At 50.8% G+C, this 17,162-nt stretch overlaps 1 protein-coding gene across 1 annotated transcript in view; it reads left to right on the top strand.

The window, feature by feature from the left end:
- Window positions 1–16,711, top strand: part of ERCC6L2 (excision repair cross-complementation group 6-like 2) — a 115,104-nt gene extending 98,393 nt beyond the window's left edge. The window contains exon 11 of the mRNA XM_008573342.1: window positions 16,596–16,711. Within this exon, the coding sequence (XP_008571564.1) occupies window positions 16,596–16,711 (116 nt within the window). The remainder of the gene's footprint in view (window positions 1–16,595) is intronic.
- The last annotated feature ends 451 nt before the right edge of the window (window positions 16,712–17,162 follow it).

The raw sequence follows: 17,162 nt of genomic DNA on the forward strand, positions 1-17,162 counted from the left end.
CACATTTAGCTTCTGAGTGAGTGGGGCCGGATAAAATACAGGATACACAGTTAAATTTGAATTTCACAGAAACAGTGAATACTTTTGCAGTATAAGTATGTCCCAAATATTGCCTGGGACATACACTAAGAATTCTTTGTTATTGATCTAAAATTCAAATTTAGCTGGGAATACTGTATTACAAACCTGTTACATTTGACAATTCTATTCTGAATGCTTTTGACCCTTACCTGCAATTCTCTTCAAAGAACTGCCCTTATCTAGAGCCCTGTGTCTCACAGCAGAGCCCTAGAAGTGTATGGGAGTTTACAGCCCCCCTGGGTGGCCCTTTGCTAACCACAGAGGCAGTGTTAGAAAGCCCAGCTCACTTGCTCAGAGGCGGCACAAATGCAGAGGTGTAGTTCGTGCCTGAGCTCCCTGTGGGGTCTGGCTGAGGCCAGGACTTTGCCCGAAAACCTATATGTTTGTTTTCCATTGCTTCCTAATGGGAGCATTGTCTTAATAATCCTGCAAAAAACACTCATCTCTGGATTCTTCTGGAGGAATTGACCGTTTTCATAGGGAGCTTCTGTGAAAATATGTCTTCCCTGACAAAGGGAAAGAGGCTTCTGGGATAATCCATCCTTCCCACGCTGCTGGTGGACCTTGTCTGGGAAGATGGGTGCCTGGGTTCTGGCAGCCATCTGTGACCATGACTGGGAACTTCACCACCCACCAGGGGGTGGAACGATGGGAAGGCACTGAGTCCTTAATACAGCTGTGGAACCGTGAGTCTATCCTGCAAGGACTCAGCTCCAGACATCTTCTCACGTGAGAATAATAATCTCCTATTGTTTAGAGCAGTTTCATCTTACGCTCTGTTACTTGCTGCCCAAAGCACCCCAACCGATTCAATAGGAAAGTGGTCATGGCCTCCAGTTCCAATTCCAAGAGAGCATGTGGTGTAAACGAGTGCCACAGACTCTTGACAATGGAACAGTCACAGCTGACCCCAGCCAGTGCAGACTGCGCAGGAGATGAGACGCTCTGCCTCAGGCTGTTTCCTTTATTGTCCCTAGAGGAAAACAGACTTCAATCCACCCAAGTGAAGGCAAAATGCGCCCAAACACTAGTCCCTCCCTCCACAATCTGGGCTGCAAAGCTCTGAAAGTTCAGCAGGGGTGCAGCTCCACTTGGAAAACCAGACAACTAGAGACAACATCCTACTCCTCTCCTCCCCATCTGTCGGGATGAGCAGATACTGCAAAAACCAGCCAGGTGTGCAATGAGGCCCAGAAGTTCACACAACGGGAATCCTGGGTCTCGTCGCATTTTCTCAACATCAAAAGTTGATGCATACAGTCTGACGAAGAATTTTTTGTGTGATATGTGAGTCTGTGTGTACGAGAAGTTTTACAGAGGAGATTTAAATGGACTAAACTTTCATGAAACACCTTTATGGAAAAGAATCAGAGCTCATGGAACCAGGACTGCACCAGGATGCCCGAACACCTCCTCCAGCTTACAGCGATTTAAACGTTGGCCAAGAGGAATAAATCCCATCCAGAACCTCAAGGCCAGAGGGATGAGCCCTAATATCCACTCCAACAAAATTTTAGTATGACAAAATTCCAAGGTAACAGCAATGTTTTTCCAAAGACTTGGGCTTAGCTGAATTGAAACCGACCTTACTTATTTTCATGACTAATTAGAGCCTATTATTTATATCACCTTTGAATTTTTTTAAAAAGTCACTCATACTGAATCCAGGCAAATCCCATAGCACATCTGTAGACATGTTTGAGATATTCCATATGCAAACAAGAAACAATACTAAGGCAGGAGGGAAAACCTAAATAAAAGTAATAATGAAGAAAAAAACCCCTCTCTTTTCAGCTGTTTTTTGGATGTCACATACCTGCTGAGTTCTTGTCCCTTTGACACGCGAATGTGTATTATCTTGTTTGATGCTGGTTTTGACAGGGTTGTATGACTGACTCTGTGAGCCATATGAAGAGGATGCAGGGGTGATGTTGTCACTGTCCCAGAACCAGGGACAGGGAGGGAGGCTGGAAATTCCAGGGTTTGGCTTAGAGTCTGGGTCTCCCCACTAGGTGTCCAGGGACCCAGGAGAGAGAGGTGCAGGAGCCACTGCATCCAGATGCATTGGTCTGAGACCACGTAAAGCATTGTCCACACCAGGTCACCAGGGAGAGTGAAGACTTTTTTTTTTTTTGACTGGTAAGGGGATCGCAACCCTTGATATGGTGTGGTCTACACCACGCTCAGCCAGTGAGTGCACCAGCCATCCCTATATAGGATCTGAACCCACGGCCTCGGCGCTACCAGCACCGCACTCTCCCAAGTGAGCCATGGGGCTGGCCCGTGCTTTCATTCTTTGTGTGTGATTTAGTTGGAAATAACAGACAAAATTGTCAAAAGTGTTTCTGTGAATGTCAGGCATTGGCTACTGCACCAGGCCCAGAAAAGACAATTCCTTCATTGTAGTATGTGCCACTGTGGTGCCCATTTCACAGATGAGGAAACTGAGGCTCAGAGCACCTGAATTTTTGACAGAGGTCATACACCTCTCAAGGGGCAGAGCCTGGATTACAAAACCAGATCTACCTGACTCCTGGGTTCTAGTTCTGTCTTCTTTGCGTCAGAGATGCTAACTCATACCCAAGTTCAAAGGCTGATAATATCAACTGGTTTTCTGTGTTTCTTACCTGGCCCTATCACAGTTAAAGATTCATGAGTGAAAAACAAACAACACAGTACACTCATGGGCACTCAGAGGTTGTATTTCACTACCCAGAAATAATAAAACAGGATGACTCTAAATCCTTCCTCCTTTCCTTCCTTCTTCCTTCCTCTACTTAACAAATGTCTCCCAAGCATCTCCCATTTGAGACAGAATGCAGGGAAATAGAGACAAGGCATATCCCAGCCCTCAGGTTTTCAATGACCCCATGTTCACAGAGGAAGGGAGAACAAGACTCCGTGCCTCTCAGCTGCTCCATTCTGGAGTCATCAGTTCTAGGAATCCTCTATCTCCCCGTCTCCACACAGTTGCTGACCTTTGTGGAACTTGCCAGATGGCTTGGTTTTAAATTCTGACTCTGCTTCCTTGCTATGGACCTAAGTTACATAAACCACACCTCAGTTTGTCCATCTGTGAAATGGGGATATTAACAAACTCTTTCTCATAATCCTGTTACGGAAGGTGAGTGAGATCACGCATGCAGAGCTCAGAACAAGTAAATAGCAGAGGCCATGTATTGTTCTCCTCACTTCTCTCTCTGCTCAGCATCAGAGAACTCAGGAATTGACACCAAGAACTGGGCCAACTCACAACAGTCATCTGTGTAGTCAGTGGGTCTCCCCTGGCCACCTATCAGAATCACCCAGGAGCTTTGAAACTTCTCTATGGCCAGGTCAGGCCACAGAACCAGTAAGTGAAAATCTGTGGGTTTGGGGCATCAGGAGTTTTAGTGTTTCCATGTGATCCCAACATTCAGCCAAGATTAAGAACCCCTTGAGTCCTCTGACCCTAATTGTTTGATGAGAAGAGAGAACTTTCCTAAATGACATATTTGACGGCTGGTCATTAGATGCATAGTGGGAGGCACAGCCAGCAGCCACATGTCAGCATCCCCCTTGGCCCCCCAGTCCTCATTGCAATCCCTCTGCTGTTATCCCAGAGCTCCTTGAAGTCCCCACTGTGGGCCGTGGCCAAGACCTCCTCTGGTTGGCCATGGGGCAAGCTGGTCTCCCTGAGTGTCCCAGAGTTCCAGTGCCCAGACAGCCTGGGCCAAGGGTCTAGTCTGGCCCACGCCATCATGGTGGAAGCACTGAGTGGGTACTTTGGACACTTTCTCTCTAAGCCTGGTGACAGTGGCACCAGCTGGCCTCCAGGGAGCCATAGGAGGGAAACCAGTAGATACATTTTGCTTGAACTGTATCATGTCAAAATATTTAAAATACAATTCCCATTAAAAAATAAGTCAATTTCATGAAAAATCTAATTTCTTCCTTTACTTGAGAAGTGAGACTACCATGGGCTGGCATTCAGCCACTAGCAGGAGCAGGGCTGGCCCAGATGCCCCTTAGGTGGTGCCACACTCCCTGCTGGCCTCTTCCCTCACCACTGTGGCCTGCCTGGCCCTGGGGTCACCAGCCTTGCAACCCTCTGTAGCCCAGGGCAGGCTGGGGTCCTGGCTGTGGCCAGACCCTCCTCTGCTGATACTCACGCTCAGTGCCTCTTCTTTCTGCTCCAGCTTCCCACGTGCCGGGTGCTGACTGCACTGAGAGCTTCTGGCTCACGTCCTCCACATACCCATGCTGGGATCAGAGAGGCCGAATAACGTGCCTTACGACACACAGCCAGCAAGTGGCAGAGTGAGATTCAAACCAAGGCCATCCAATCCCAGCGACAGTGCCCTTAACCCACATGGACTCCCCTTTTCCCATTCAATCATTCCCAACACACGTTAAACGGGGAGGGACCTTGGAAGTCAATAAACAATGTGGCTATTTAGAATTTTCAACAGACTTGAAACAGAAGCCCTGGAAAAAAGGTTGGCATTTCCCACCCCAAAGGGACACCGTGAATGCTGGTGGCATAGCCCAGGCGAAAGTCCGCTCAAGGGAACATGGGGTTAAGGAGTGACAGATGCATTAGGGTGTCTCGGATGGGGTGAAGCTGTCACACATCACTGAGCACTGGCGATTTCCTTACGCTGCACACCAGCTCAGTCTCCTCGGTCACGAGCCGCACCCAGGGGAGGCCCGGAGTCCTTGAGCCCCTGGTTGGCAAATGTGAGGGTTGGCCAGAGAACCATCATTGTCTTAGGCTTCCAAGAACTTCCTTCTGGTGATAACCCAGCAAGCCCGAGGAAAACTGCCGGATAAATTAGGAAGAGCTGCTGACAGGAGCCTTTTCAGATCCCTTTGAGAGCAGAAAACAAGGTCTCTTCCCAGAAGGTCACCTGTGCAGGTACTGCCTGAATCACCCTCCCTGTTCTAAGGGGCTCCGGAAAAGGCCCGGTGCTCCAGCAGTCAACTCTTTGAAGAAGAGAAGCGGTCACGTTCAAACCAAGTTGACCTTGGAGGGCAGGATGCTCAGAGCCCGGCTGCCTGAATGGGGCTTAAGAGCAGATTATTTCCAGAAAGAAATGAGGCAGCTCTTTCAGCCTCAGACTCGAGGTGATTTTTTCTTTCCTCGCTCGATTTTTTAGGCAGTGAAATAAAATTAGGCTGTTATTTATGAAGCCTCATTCCTGTAAGAACACGGTGCCTCATTTTCCCTAGAGTGGTGACATCCCACCTCTCTTCTTTCTCATTTTCCCTCTCATCTTCTTCTACCTTTTGGGATCCTTTCCTGGAGGACATGAGCACCGCCCTGTTTTTATTAAAATAATGACAGCCGCAGTGGCCCCTCGTGGTGCCAGGCTGCCTGCTAACCTCTGTGCACCCCATACACTCAGTCCCCTTGTAGCCCTGCAGGGTGGGCTCCTGCTTCCCCTCCCAGGGTAGAGTTCCATCTTCCTACAGCCCCCCGTGGCATGCTAATGGTGGCCTGCCAGTGCTCACTTGTGCCTGCATCCTGTTCTGTTCTGCACCCCTCAGGAGGACCATCTACTGCACTCCTGTGGCTCTCAGCAGGAGGAGTCCTCCACAGCCCCCAGAGCAGCCTCACTGTGCCAGTGGGAGTGGGTGGATCAATCCCCCAGCCTCCTCACCTGTCAGTCTCTGCACCATCCCCTTGGGGGTCTACAATGGGACTGAGCCTCAGGTGCTAATAGCAGTGGCCTCAGTCACTGCCTTTCCTTCACTGAATCAGTTCCCCACTCTTTTCCAACGCTTCCTGAGATGAACTCCCTAATCAACTGCTTCCCCCCGACCCAATGCCTTTGTCAGGGGCCGCTCTGGGAGAGCTGGACTGAGACACCACCAGCCACACCTGCCCTGAGCCCCCACACACATCACGTACCGTTGCCTGCCCCATCTGTCTCTGTTACATCAGGGGCAGAGCAAGGCTTGGCAGGCTCCTGCTGGTGTCTCCAGCCTGGTCTCTCACTCCCCTGCAGCCACACTGGCCTCCTGCACTGTGGGCACAGTAGGCTCTGTGCACCTCAGGGCCTTTGCATGTGCTAGTCCAGTGCCAGGAGTCCTTTCCCCCCGATCTGCACGGGCCAGCTCCTTCACGTCTCAGCTGGCAGGCATGTTCCTGCTGCATGAGGCTCGCTCTGACCTCCAGTCTAACTCGAAGCCTCCCAGCCCGGCAGCCACTGTCTCACCCATCACCTGCCTGGCTGCGTTCAGCACTCAGTGCTCTCCGAGACGGCCTTTCACTATGTGTGCATTCCTGTCTACTGCCTCTCCGGTTCCTCCATACCAGAGGTGAGTGGCAGGATCCTCACCTCTCCTTTACTGCACCATCCTTATCTACAGTCATGCCTGAAATGGCATTCAAGGATGCCTGCAGGAAGAATGAACGAGTGAATGAATGAATGAGGACAAAGCCAGACCATGGACAAGCAGTGGACAGGGAAGGGGCTCAGAAGGGAAGTGCTGATTTCCCCATGCTCCCAAGATTCTGTCCAGTTGGCTCTGAGTGTCCACAGATGCCAGTCCAGGCCCCGGGGCACCTGGTGTTCATGCCAGCTGGATGCTGACAACCACAGGCCAGGACACACTGGCAAAGACTTGGGGTGACCGAGTCTCCCCGTGTTCCTGGAAGTCTGCCCTCCCCTCGCCCCACCATGCTAAAGGAAGCCCCCCGGCTATTCACAGGACACCCACACTTGGCCCTATTCCGAGGAAGGAGAGGGAACAGAAAGCAGCCCCGTGGACAGCTGAGGAGCCATGGAAATGTATTTAAAATAGCTGTTCCAGCAGCTGCTGGCAGATTACATTTTCTACCCAGACTGGATGGCTTTAATAAAAAATGAGAACTTCTCCATCTGCTCTTTAAAGATAAGCCTCCTGCTTCCCAAATCAGTGCGTGACAGAGGCCAGGGGCTTGGTAGGCAGCGAGCGCCATGAAGACCAATGACAGAGCCGATTAGTGCTTTGTCCCGCCGCTGGAGCTCAGTCCGCGAGGGTGGCCGGCTGCCGCCTGGCAGACAGAGACCTCAGGTGAAAGCAGGTCACACTTCACTGAGCAGGGTTAGCCACAGGGACTTGCGCCAGTCACACTCCAAATGACATCTGGCTGCAGGGGAGGCCCAGGTGCCTCGCGTCATGTGAACCCTTCCAGCCCTGTTCTCAGGATGGAGGGGACAGAGGGGACGGAGAGGACAGAGGAGACAGAAGGGATGGAGGGCCAGTGCAGGTCCAGGGGCCCAAGGTGAAGACCAGGCGGGACCTCCTGAGAGAAGGAGAAAGTTAGGGACACAGATGCGTTAGAGCCTGTCCCTGAGCCTTGGAAGGGGCTGTGTGGGTGATAGGCCCCAAACAGTGATCACGTGTGTTGGGGAGACAGCATGTGTGTATGAGTGTGTCAGTGAGTGTGTATGTGTGAGAGATAGTGTGAGTGTGTGTGAGAGAGTAGACGTGAGAGCATGAGTGTATGTGGGAGACTGTGAGAGAGTGTGTGTGTGAGAGAGTGTGAGTGTGTATGAGTGTGTGAGCATGTGAGAGACAGTGGGTGTGTGTGGAACTGAGTGTGTGAGTGTGTGTGTGAGCACGTGAGTACACAAGAGGGAGTAGAGTACGTGTGAATGGGAGTGCATGTGTGTGAGGGCACGTGTGGAAGAGACTGTGTGAGCACATGTGAGAGAGGATGAGCGGCTGTGCGTGTGCATGCACAGCTGTTTCTTTCCACCCGAGCTCCCTCTGCCACAAGGGCCCAGACACGAGGAGCTCAGCAGGGTGCAGGGGGACGGCACTGCCCCTGACTGGCCGACAAGGCCCCCACTTCACCAGCCCCTTCCCAGGTGTGGGGAGGCAGAAGCAGGAGAATGTGGGCGGGAGAACAGGGCTGGAAAGGTAGGAGGGAGGAAAGCATGAGGGCTGGCAGAAGGCAGGGCGGGAGGGCAAGCCGGAGCCCCAGCAGATGGCAGGTCGGAAAGTGCCCGGGAAGCGTGTGGAAGATGCGGCTCACCGGAGGGGACATGGTTTTGCCACGCAGTGCTGCTGGTTATGCGCTGGCTTCCCTGGTGTTCTTCAAGAGACACAGTAAACGTCCAAAGGCCTTTTTATTTACTTTTGGTTGCAGCAACCGAATATGACTGGTGCATCGCTGGGCAGCACAGGGCCTGGAGTTCATCAGGGACCCAGCTTTTTATAGGGTTACACTTTAGTCCAAGGAAGTATTCTCCACCCAGATGCGTGCATGCTTCTGTGTGCGTGCATGTGTGCACACACATGTGTGTGTGAGCATGAGAAGTGAGGGGCCGGGCCTCATCACCCGGTAACTTACAAAGCACCATCAATATCATATTTTCCCTCTTACGGTGTCAAACTTGGAGATAAGGGCAAAGATTACTGTGTTCCATTCCAGAATCACGCTAGAACATTGTCTAACAAGACTGAGTGAAAGTTACCTGTCTTTCTGATATGGCTTTGTTTGATTTACCATTTACTGTTGATTACATCCCAGACTCTGCGCCGTTAGAGGTGAACTTGCAGATGACTGAGTTGCCAGTGACTGTGTGTCCGGAGAGATGTGAGTGATAAGGTAACCTCAGAGTTCACTAATTCTTTTTTTTTTTTCTTTGCCCTGTAGGACACAAAACACTAACCAGTTTTGTATATAACTTTTACCAATCTCTCCTGTCCTCTTTTGAACCAGCTTTGCCATTCTGCTAATTCCCTCACTGATGAATAAAATAACCCCAGCATGTACTTACTACACACTAATGTGAATTATGCTTTTAATGTTTTTGAATATTATGCTTAGATATTGGCCCCCTTTCTCTAGTCCCTTTGGCAGTAAACTTATTTCATACTACCCAAGTTTTTCCAAATGATTCAGATCCCCATACCAGCCAGCCGCCACAAAAAAAAAACTCCAAATGAGAAACTTGAACTTAAAGCATATGGATATTATAATGTAAACTTCTTTTGATCTTATCTCCTTTTAAATCCCTGATAATTTTTCAGAATGCAAATTGTGGTTCCAAATGTAACCCAAATAATGTCTATACTCCACAAGGTTCAGTCTCTTCTAGTTGAAGAAACAGCTAAATAATTAGAAGGAAACAAAATGTAATTCTGATTCTTGTTTGTACTAGCATCATCAAAGGAAATTAAGGGAATTGAAACCACACTTCTTTAAAATCCCTTTAACTTCCTCTGCAATTCTGTCACCCCAGCAACTACCACAGAGCCCCTTGCTCAGCAATGCTGCGGCTTTCTCTCTCTGCTCTAAATCACTCAACTTACTCCTCGGTGGCATATGTGAGGAATGCTTTTGGTTGCAAACAACAGAACACCCAGGAACCATTGCTTTAACCCATAAGAATATTTATTGTTCACTTAACTAGCTGCTAGAAATATACGTTCAGAGGGTGGGTTCAGAAAGCAAACAATTTCATTAAGGATCCAGACTTTGTCCATTCCTCTGCCCATTGAAATGTGTCCTCATGCTGGTTGCCTCATGGTCACAAGGTGGCTGTGCTAACTCCAACTGCATACCCTTGTATGCAGCATCTCCAGCAGCAAGAATAGGGCAGGGACAAGGAGCTTCTCCTCAAAACATTCTGTCTTTTTATCCGGGAAGAAAATCCTTCCCTGATGCAACTTAGCAGACTTTTTTCTTTCTTCTCACGTCTAACACTGGGTCACATGGCCACTCCTAGTATAGAGGAGGCTTAGAAAGTAAGTATTTGACAAAGTAGAAAGGAACTGTCATGGCCAGCTTAGGCCAATCAGGACACATTCCCCAGGGCTGGGAGCATCCCAAGCCCAGACGAGTGGGGTTCTGGTGGCTGGAGGCAGGAAGGAGCAGGAGGGATGGGCTGTTGGGGAAGCGTCGTGCACCGTCAGTCACAGCCTTTATTTTAATGTTGGGGAAGCAAGTATAGGACAAGTGATAAGTTCACATGAGTCAAACAACACCACCACAATACATGGCACCTCTTTTCAGGAAGAATTGCCACAGGTGGCCTTCGGCTTGCCACCTGCCCAATCTCTTGGTGGCCTTGCTTGTAGCAGCTCAGCTCAGCTAAGCTGTGGGGCCACAGAAAGGTCTTAGCAACCAAGACATCAGAGGTGGGACTTCTCCAGATGCCATTGCCTCTGGCCACCCTGGACAACCCAGGTGGGAGCTAAGACGGGTCTCTACAAACACAGCAGCAGCTGCCATGCTGTGAGCGCTCGCTCTGCACCCAGTTTTAGGCCAAGCACAAACGTATCAACCCAGCTCTCTCAATGCACACGTGGAGAAGGCACCGTCATTTTCTCTTCTCACACATGAGGAAAAAGAAGGTTAGAGAAGTCCAGCGACTGGTCAAGGTTAGCCCGTAAGGAGGTGGCTGGGTTAAGATTTGGCCCATATCTCTAACAACTTCAAAACCTGTTTTTTGTTTTGTTTTGTTTTTTATGTTACTTACACCCTTATTACCCTGTTCTTTCTCTTAGCAAGGGTCCACACACCATAGCAAGGGGAGAGAATGGAGAGTAAGGGGATGCTGGGCTGGGGTGATGGGTGAGCTAAGATGCAAAGACCCTCCCAGGCCTGGCCCCATGGTATCTTGGGGGGGGGGCGTCCCACCTCCCACAATCCCCGTTTCCTGGACAGTGTGCTGAGTCCCCAGCTACAGACCTCCTGCCTTCCTCTCAGGCCCTCACACCTCTGGTTTTCCGAAGGCCCTGGAATTTGTTCCGCCACCTTCTAATCCAGAGGGTTCTGTGTCATTTCACCAGCCTAGGAGTTGCCGTGTCTTCCAGGGTTGGCAGTGGGGTCCCAGAGTGGTGAGGGAGGGTGTGGAAGGGACAAGGTGTTTCAACATTAGGAGGAGAAGGGAAATGTCAGAATCTTTCCCAGCCCGATTGGACTAAGTTCTGATGGCCTGTGAAGGGAGGCCCCATCACTGCCAGAGCCCACAATATGCCACGGGGACCCGGTGAGGCTGTGGTTCTGCCCCGAAAGAAGGGGCTGCTCCGGCCAGGCTGGGTTTCCTCCTGCTCTGGCAGCCTTGGAAAGGAGGTGTGTTCTGGGGAAGGGGACTAGCTCTGGAGACCCGGGTTCCAGGCCCTATTGGACCTCTCCCCAGCCACGTGACCTTGGGCACTTCACTTCACCTCTCTGAGTCTGTTTCTTCACCTATGAAACAGGGATGGTGACAACAGAACCTCTCGCTGGGAAGCTACAAATTGAAAGAAACAATCAGAGAAAAGCCCTTCATAGTGCAGTGCACGCAACTCAGAAATGACCTCTGTTACCACTGCGGCTAAGATGCTTGCTTGTGGCTAATCTGAGGTTAGATAAACCACGCAGGCAGTTACCCCAGGCTCTTCTCCACTCTGCCCTGCCTCTTCTACCTTCTGTGTCCTCCATCCTCTCTTTCAGCCACTCCTGTGGGTGGTGGTATTTGTCTCCTGGGAGGGTGTGTGCTGCGCATGGTGAGCAGGACAAGCCCAGACTCCAGAATCCTGCAGAGTCCTGCAGAGTCCCAGGCCATCCACCCCTTGGGCGAGGTGCTTTTCTTCTCTGCACCTCATTTTTCTTTTCTTTTTCAAGGGTCACATTTCTCTTTTTGGGGGGTGGCTTGGAGAATGAAATGTAGTGACACATAAGAGCCCTGTCCAATGCCCAGGCCCTCACTAGAGTTCCCCTCTCTCCAGATCCTTCTCTCTAACTCACCCCTTGGAGGGAATTTGGGTCTCAGGGTCTCAGCTCTATATGCTCTCTATAAGAAATTGTGGAATGACTGGAAAAAACAACAAACAGCCTCTTGTCACCAAGTGGGGCCTGCGGAGAGACACTGGGGGTGGTCAGCTGGCAATATATGGGGGAGGGGGAGGGGCCTTGGCATTCAGGAAGTTTCTCACAGAAGTTGCTGACTTACCAAGAAGCAGATTCTCATGCTGGTCCCCTGCATTCTGTCCTTGCCTGGGAGACCTGGATTTGGAGAAGAACTCATCTTCAGGCAAACCATCTCCCGGCATCTCTGCCTAGCCCACCCGAGGGGCTGAGTGAGCAGATTTACTTGCATGGAAAATGAAAAAGTCCATGTTGACCTCTGTCTGTTTTCCTCAGTGTCATTCAGGGATTTGTAAAAGACCTGGAATTAAATTCACTGCATCCAGGCTAGGGGAGTGGTAGCGTTGGTGGGGGTTCCCTACTGTCCTCTCAGTCTGGCAGCCCTGAAGTCACCCCATGAATCACCACTGGGCATGCCCAGGGACCCTCACCCTGCTGCCCTGAGCCTGCCTGGCATTTATTCTGTGCTCTCTGCCTCAACCCCACCCCCACTCATCTTGTCCCCCTCACACAAGCTGGCACAATGATAACTTGTTGAATGATGATTTCTTTTTTTTCTTTTTTTCTGATACAAGACATTTTTATACAGGTGTTAGGATGCTGGAGAGAAATCCTGGGATGTAGGAGCAGTCACTGTTAGTCCTGCTACAAGGGTCCCAGGAATCTCACAAGAGCCTAAAGCTGTGTTAGCTAATACTTGTGGTTATTTAAATTTAAATTAATTGAGGGCTGGCCAGTTAGCCCAGTTGGTTAAAGCACAGCCTTATAACACCAAAGTCACGGGTTTGGATCCCCAAACTGGCCAGCCACAAAAAAAAAAAAAAAAAAAAAAATTTACACATATTTTTAAAAAACTAAATTAATTGAAATTAAATAAAATTTAAAATCCAGTTTCTCCACCACATTAGCCACATTTCCAGAGCTCATGTGGCTAGCGGCAGCCATACCGGACAGTGCGGGTATAAGGCACCTTTCATCATCATAGAAAGTTCTGTTGGACAGCACTGGGCTAGAGGAAAGCCTGATTTTTTTTTTTTTAGTTATAAATTTTATTGGTGTTTTGTGATAACAAAATAACAACAGTTTGTCATCGACCATTCTAAAAACACAGAATAACACGAAAGAGAGCAGAGAGGGATCCGGGTTTGATTTTCGGCTCAGTGACTTACGGAATCGCCCTCAGTGCAAATGATTCTCACGAGCAGGCACAGGCTCTGTCACCAAGGAGGGGCAGAAAAAGCAAGGAAGAGAAAAGGGACACCCTGAACCCCCTCCCCCAGCACTGAGGGAATGTGTGAAGAGCCCGAGGTCCTGTGGGTGAAGGGAGGTTTGGGTCAAGATCCAGATAGAAAAACAGGGCTCAACAGAAGGGTGCGAATGCCAGGAACTCCTTACAAAGGCAATAGACGGGCTGCAAAGACAAACCCAGGTGACCGTGGGGGCAACACAGAGATTAGCAACAGCAGGAAGTCCCCACCACCCCTGGGCTGGAGGGACACAGGGAGGAAGCTGTGTCATCCGAGCCCCCAAAGCTGGGGTCATCCTGTGGGAACCACTGCAGGGGCTGTCCACAGGGAGCTGGGGTCACAGAGGAGATTCATCTGCCACCAGAGATGCCGCCTGAGAGAGGGGGACACCGTGGGCTTCTCCTTTCCTTCCTCCCTCCAGGCTCCCCCACCAGCAGAACACAGAGGAAAGCCAGGGGGCCGGCAGCCTGGGAGCAGTGGGGTGGACACGGGAGCAGACGTCACTGAGGCTCTGTGCTGCGGACTGAACCGCAGGGAACTCCTGTCCCCCAGGGTTCCTGTGTGGAAGCCCTCACCCAGTGTGACTGTGTCTACAGACAGGACTTTTAGGGTAATTAAAGTTCAATGAGGTTATAAGGGTGGGGTCCTAATCCGATAGGACTGGTGGCCTTGTTGGTGGAGCTTTCTTTTGCTCTCTATCTCCATGCACACACACCGCAGGAAGGCCATGTGAGGACACAGTGACAAGACAGCCATTTGCAAGCCAGAAAGGAGGCCCTCATCAGAACCCAACCCTGCTGACACCCTGATCTTGGACTTCCAGCCTCCAGAACTGTGGGAAAATATATTTCTTAGGCTTAAGCCACCCAGCCTATGGAATTTGTTATGGCAGCCTGAGCTAAGACATTCTGCAATTCCAGAAATATATCACCACAAACTCAATGTGCTAGGCAGAGTCATGGTCCCCACAGACATCCACCCCTAATTCCCAGGGTATTAGTCCATTTTCCATCACTCATAACAGAATGTCTGAAACTGGGTAATTTATAAATAAATGAGATTCATTTCTTCAGTTTTGGAGGCTGGGGAGTCCAAGGTCCAGGGGGCACATGGGGTGAGAGCCTTCTTCTTGGTGGGGACTCTACAGAGTTCTGTGGCAATGCAAGTGGTGACATGGTGACACAGGTGATGACATGGCGAGAACGGTGAGGGTGGGACCTAGACAAGAGCGCTTTAATGTGCTCACTTGCTCTCCTTATGGGCCCCCAGCCCACTCCTTGAAAACCCATCAAACCATCAACCCATTATTATATGAATGGATTCACGAGGGCACAGTCCTCACAATCCAATCACCTCTTTAAGTCCCCACCTTTCAAATACCATAATTGGAGTCCTCATCCTTACACTGCTGCAATGGGGATCAAGTTTCCAGCACATGAACTTTGGGGACATATTTGAACCACAGTGCCCAGAAACCGCATATATGTGACCTAACAAGGCCAAAGGACTTTGCAAATGTAATTAAGGTAAAGATCCTGAGATGGGGAGATTATCCTGGATTAAGTGGGTGAGCCCCAGGTAATCACAAGCGGCCTTATAAGAGAAAAAGTTGGGCAGGAGGGCTAGTGTCAGAGAGAGAGATGTTGGAGTGATGAGTTTGCTGGATTCAAAGATGAAGGAGGGGCCATGAGCTGAGGAATGTGGCTCTAGAAGCTGGAAAAGGCAGGAAACAGATTTTTTCCTAGAGCCTCTGGAAGGATTGCAGCTCTGCCTCGGCCTTGATTTTAGCCTGGTGAGACCCAATTTCAGCCTCCCGACCTCCAGAACTGTCAGAGAATGCATTTGTGTTGCTTTAAGCGAGGTTTGTGGGAAGGTGTTACAGCGGCTAGAAGAAACACGCATACTGGCAGAGCCTGGTGACGCTGCACTGCACTCAGCATGGTCTTCTCAGGCGAGGTCCTCTATTTCTGCCCTACAAGAGCCACAGACTAGCAGAAAAGGTGCGTCTTTCCCGTTCTAGATCCCTCGTACCCTGTACCCTGTGGTGTTTTATGCTTGCTTGCTCAGTGAATAAACAGCTCAGCATGTGATCCTCCAGCAAACGTGGGAGGTTGGCAGTAAGTACAGCAGAGGGGCTGAGATACAGATCTAAAGGCAAGCAGTCCTGGCTCCCCCACCTACTAGCTATGTGACCTTGGGAAAGCCATTCACCCTCTTTGGGCTTAGCTTCTCTATTGGTAAGGTGGAGGATGGCAACCATTTCTACCCCACACAGCTGGTTGGAGGTTAGGCCTTCTCTTGTCAATCATCATTCCTTGACTGGTGTTCCAGAAACTAAACTCCTGGACTTTGCAGAGCCCACGCTCTGACAAGTTAAATGACAGCCCCCAGCCTCATACCCTGATGTAGCCTGAGCCTCCCAGGAAATGGTCCTCCTAGTTTCCCCAGCTCTCCATGCTCTGGGGTCACCAGGCCTGGGAGCTCTTGGGAGACCACTGGAAATGCCCCAGGAATGAGGATGAGACTGGCTTCTCCCATGCTCCTGATAGGCCTGGCTCCCGGAGAAAGCCAGGCAGGAAGCCAAAAGCTTGGGTCAGTTTTGGAAGCCTGGGAATTGTGGTGGGTCAGGGCTGCTCACTAGGTCCTCAGATGTGTTTTCTTTGGCCAGCTCAGTTTTCTAAATCAGAAAAAAAAATCACATTAGCCCCCAACCTCTATCTTCTTTTGAGAACAGGATGGGGGTGGGGTGGGACCTGGCAACCCTGGGCATGCATCCCCACAAGGCAGCAGAGTGGTGGCTGCCCCTGGGGAGGGGGTGTGTCCTCCTCAGTTCACTGTAGTCCCCAGTGCTCCCAGGGTCACTTGTCCCCTTCATGTGACCTTGCTGGAATTTGAGTTCCTGGCACTTGTTTTGAGGCAGCGGTTCTCAACCACAGCAATTTTGCCCCAGGAGGTATTTGGCAATGTCTGGAGACATTTTGATTGTCTCAAATGGTGGTAGTGGTGGAGGGGGGCTAAGTACCTAGAAGGTGGTGGCTAGGGATCTCACAACGCAAGCGCAGCCCCCACAACAGAGTTAGCCAGCTTTTAAGAACCCCACTGTAAGCAAACACAGGTCCTAGTTTGAGTTCCCCTGAAAACAAGTCTTGCACGAGGCGAGACTTGGATGCTGACGGTTTTATGAAGGTGATCCAGGAGGCAGAGAGGAATGAATGAGGAAGTGAGGTGGAGAACAGAGAAAAGCCTGAGCTGGTCGGCTGGGGGGCTGTGAGACTCTGTCTTTCTGGGGACCTCTGGAGAACTGCATAGGATGGTCTCCAAGGGGACCCACAGAGGAACAGAGAGGATGGCACATTTACCGCCACCTCCCGTCTGCAGATCAAGGACTGGTCTGTTCCCACCTGGCCCGCTACCTCCTACCATGTGGCCCACAGATCTCCAGCTCCTGGATGGCAAGGAGGTTCACATCAAGGAGCTGGCTAACCCGAGTCACACTCGGCCCCAGCGCCTCTTTCCAGGCACTCAGCAGCTCACCCTGTGCCTGCCCTGACCAAATTCTCCCCGCACAACCAACTGTTCCTCAATCTTCCAACCAAGAAAATGTGATTCAGAAGAAAAAACAAGCCAGCGTCAGCCTCCAGCTCTTGGTTGCAATGGGGGGAGAGGGGCCAGGGTAAAGGCCCGTGGGCCCTGGAACTTGTTGGAGTCCCTTAGCCACAGAGTGTGGCCTCTGTGGACATGAGCTGGTGGGAGCATGGGCTGGGACGCCCTTCGGTGGCTCTGGCCCAGCAGCAGCACAGCTCTCTGCAGGGAAATTCCAAAGATTCTCACAGAGCCGGGCAGTGGCCCACATGTGCTCCCCCCAGCCTGAGCGGGACCCCACCCAGACTGTGGGGCCACGGCCCATCCCCCCAACACAACGCTGTCAGAGCTTCCCTGTGACTCAGCTATAGGGTTTCCTTGGGGACACCAGGCCCAAAGGAAAGGAAGCTGGTGGCCAG

The sequence above is a fragment of the Galeopterus variegatus genome, unplaced genomic scaffold (genome assembly GCF_000696425.1).
Source record: "Galeopterus variegatus unplaced genomic scaffold, G_variegatus-3.0.2 Scaffold906, whole genome shotgun sequence".
Lineage (NCBI taxonomy): Eukaryota > Metazoa > Chordata > Mammalia > Dermoptera > Cynocephalidae > Galeopterus > Galeopterus variegatus.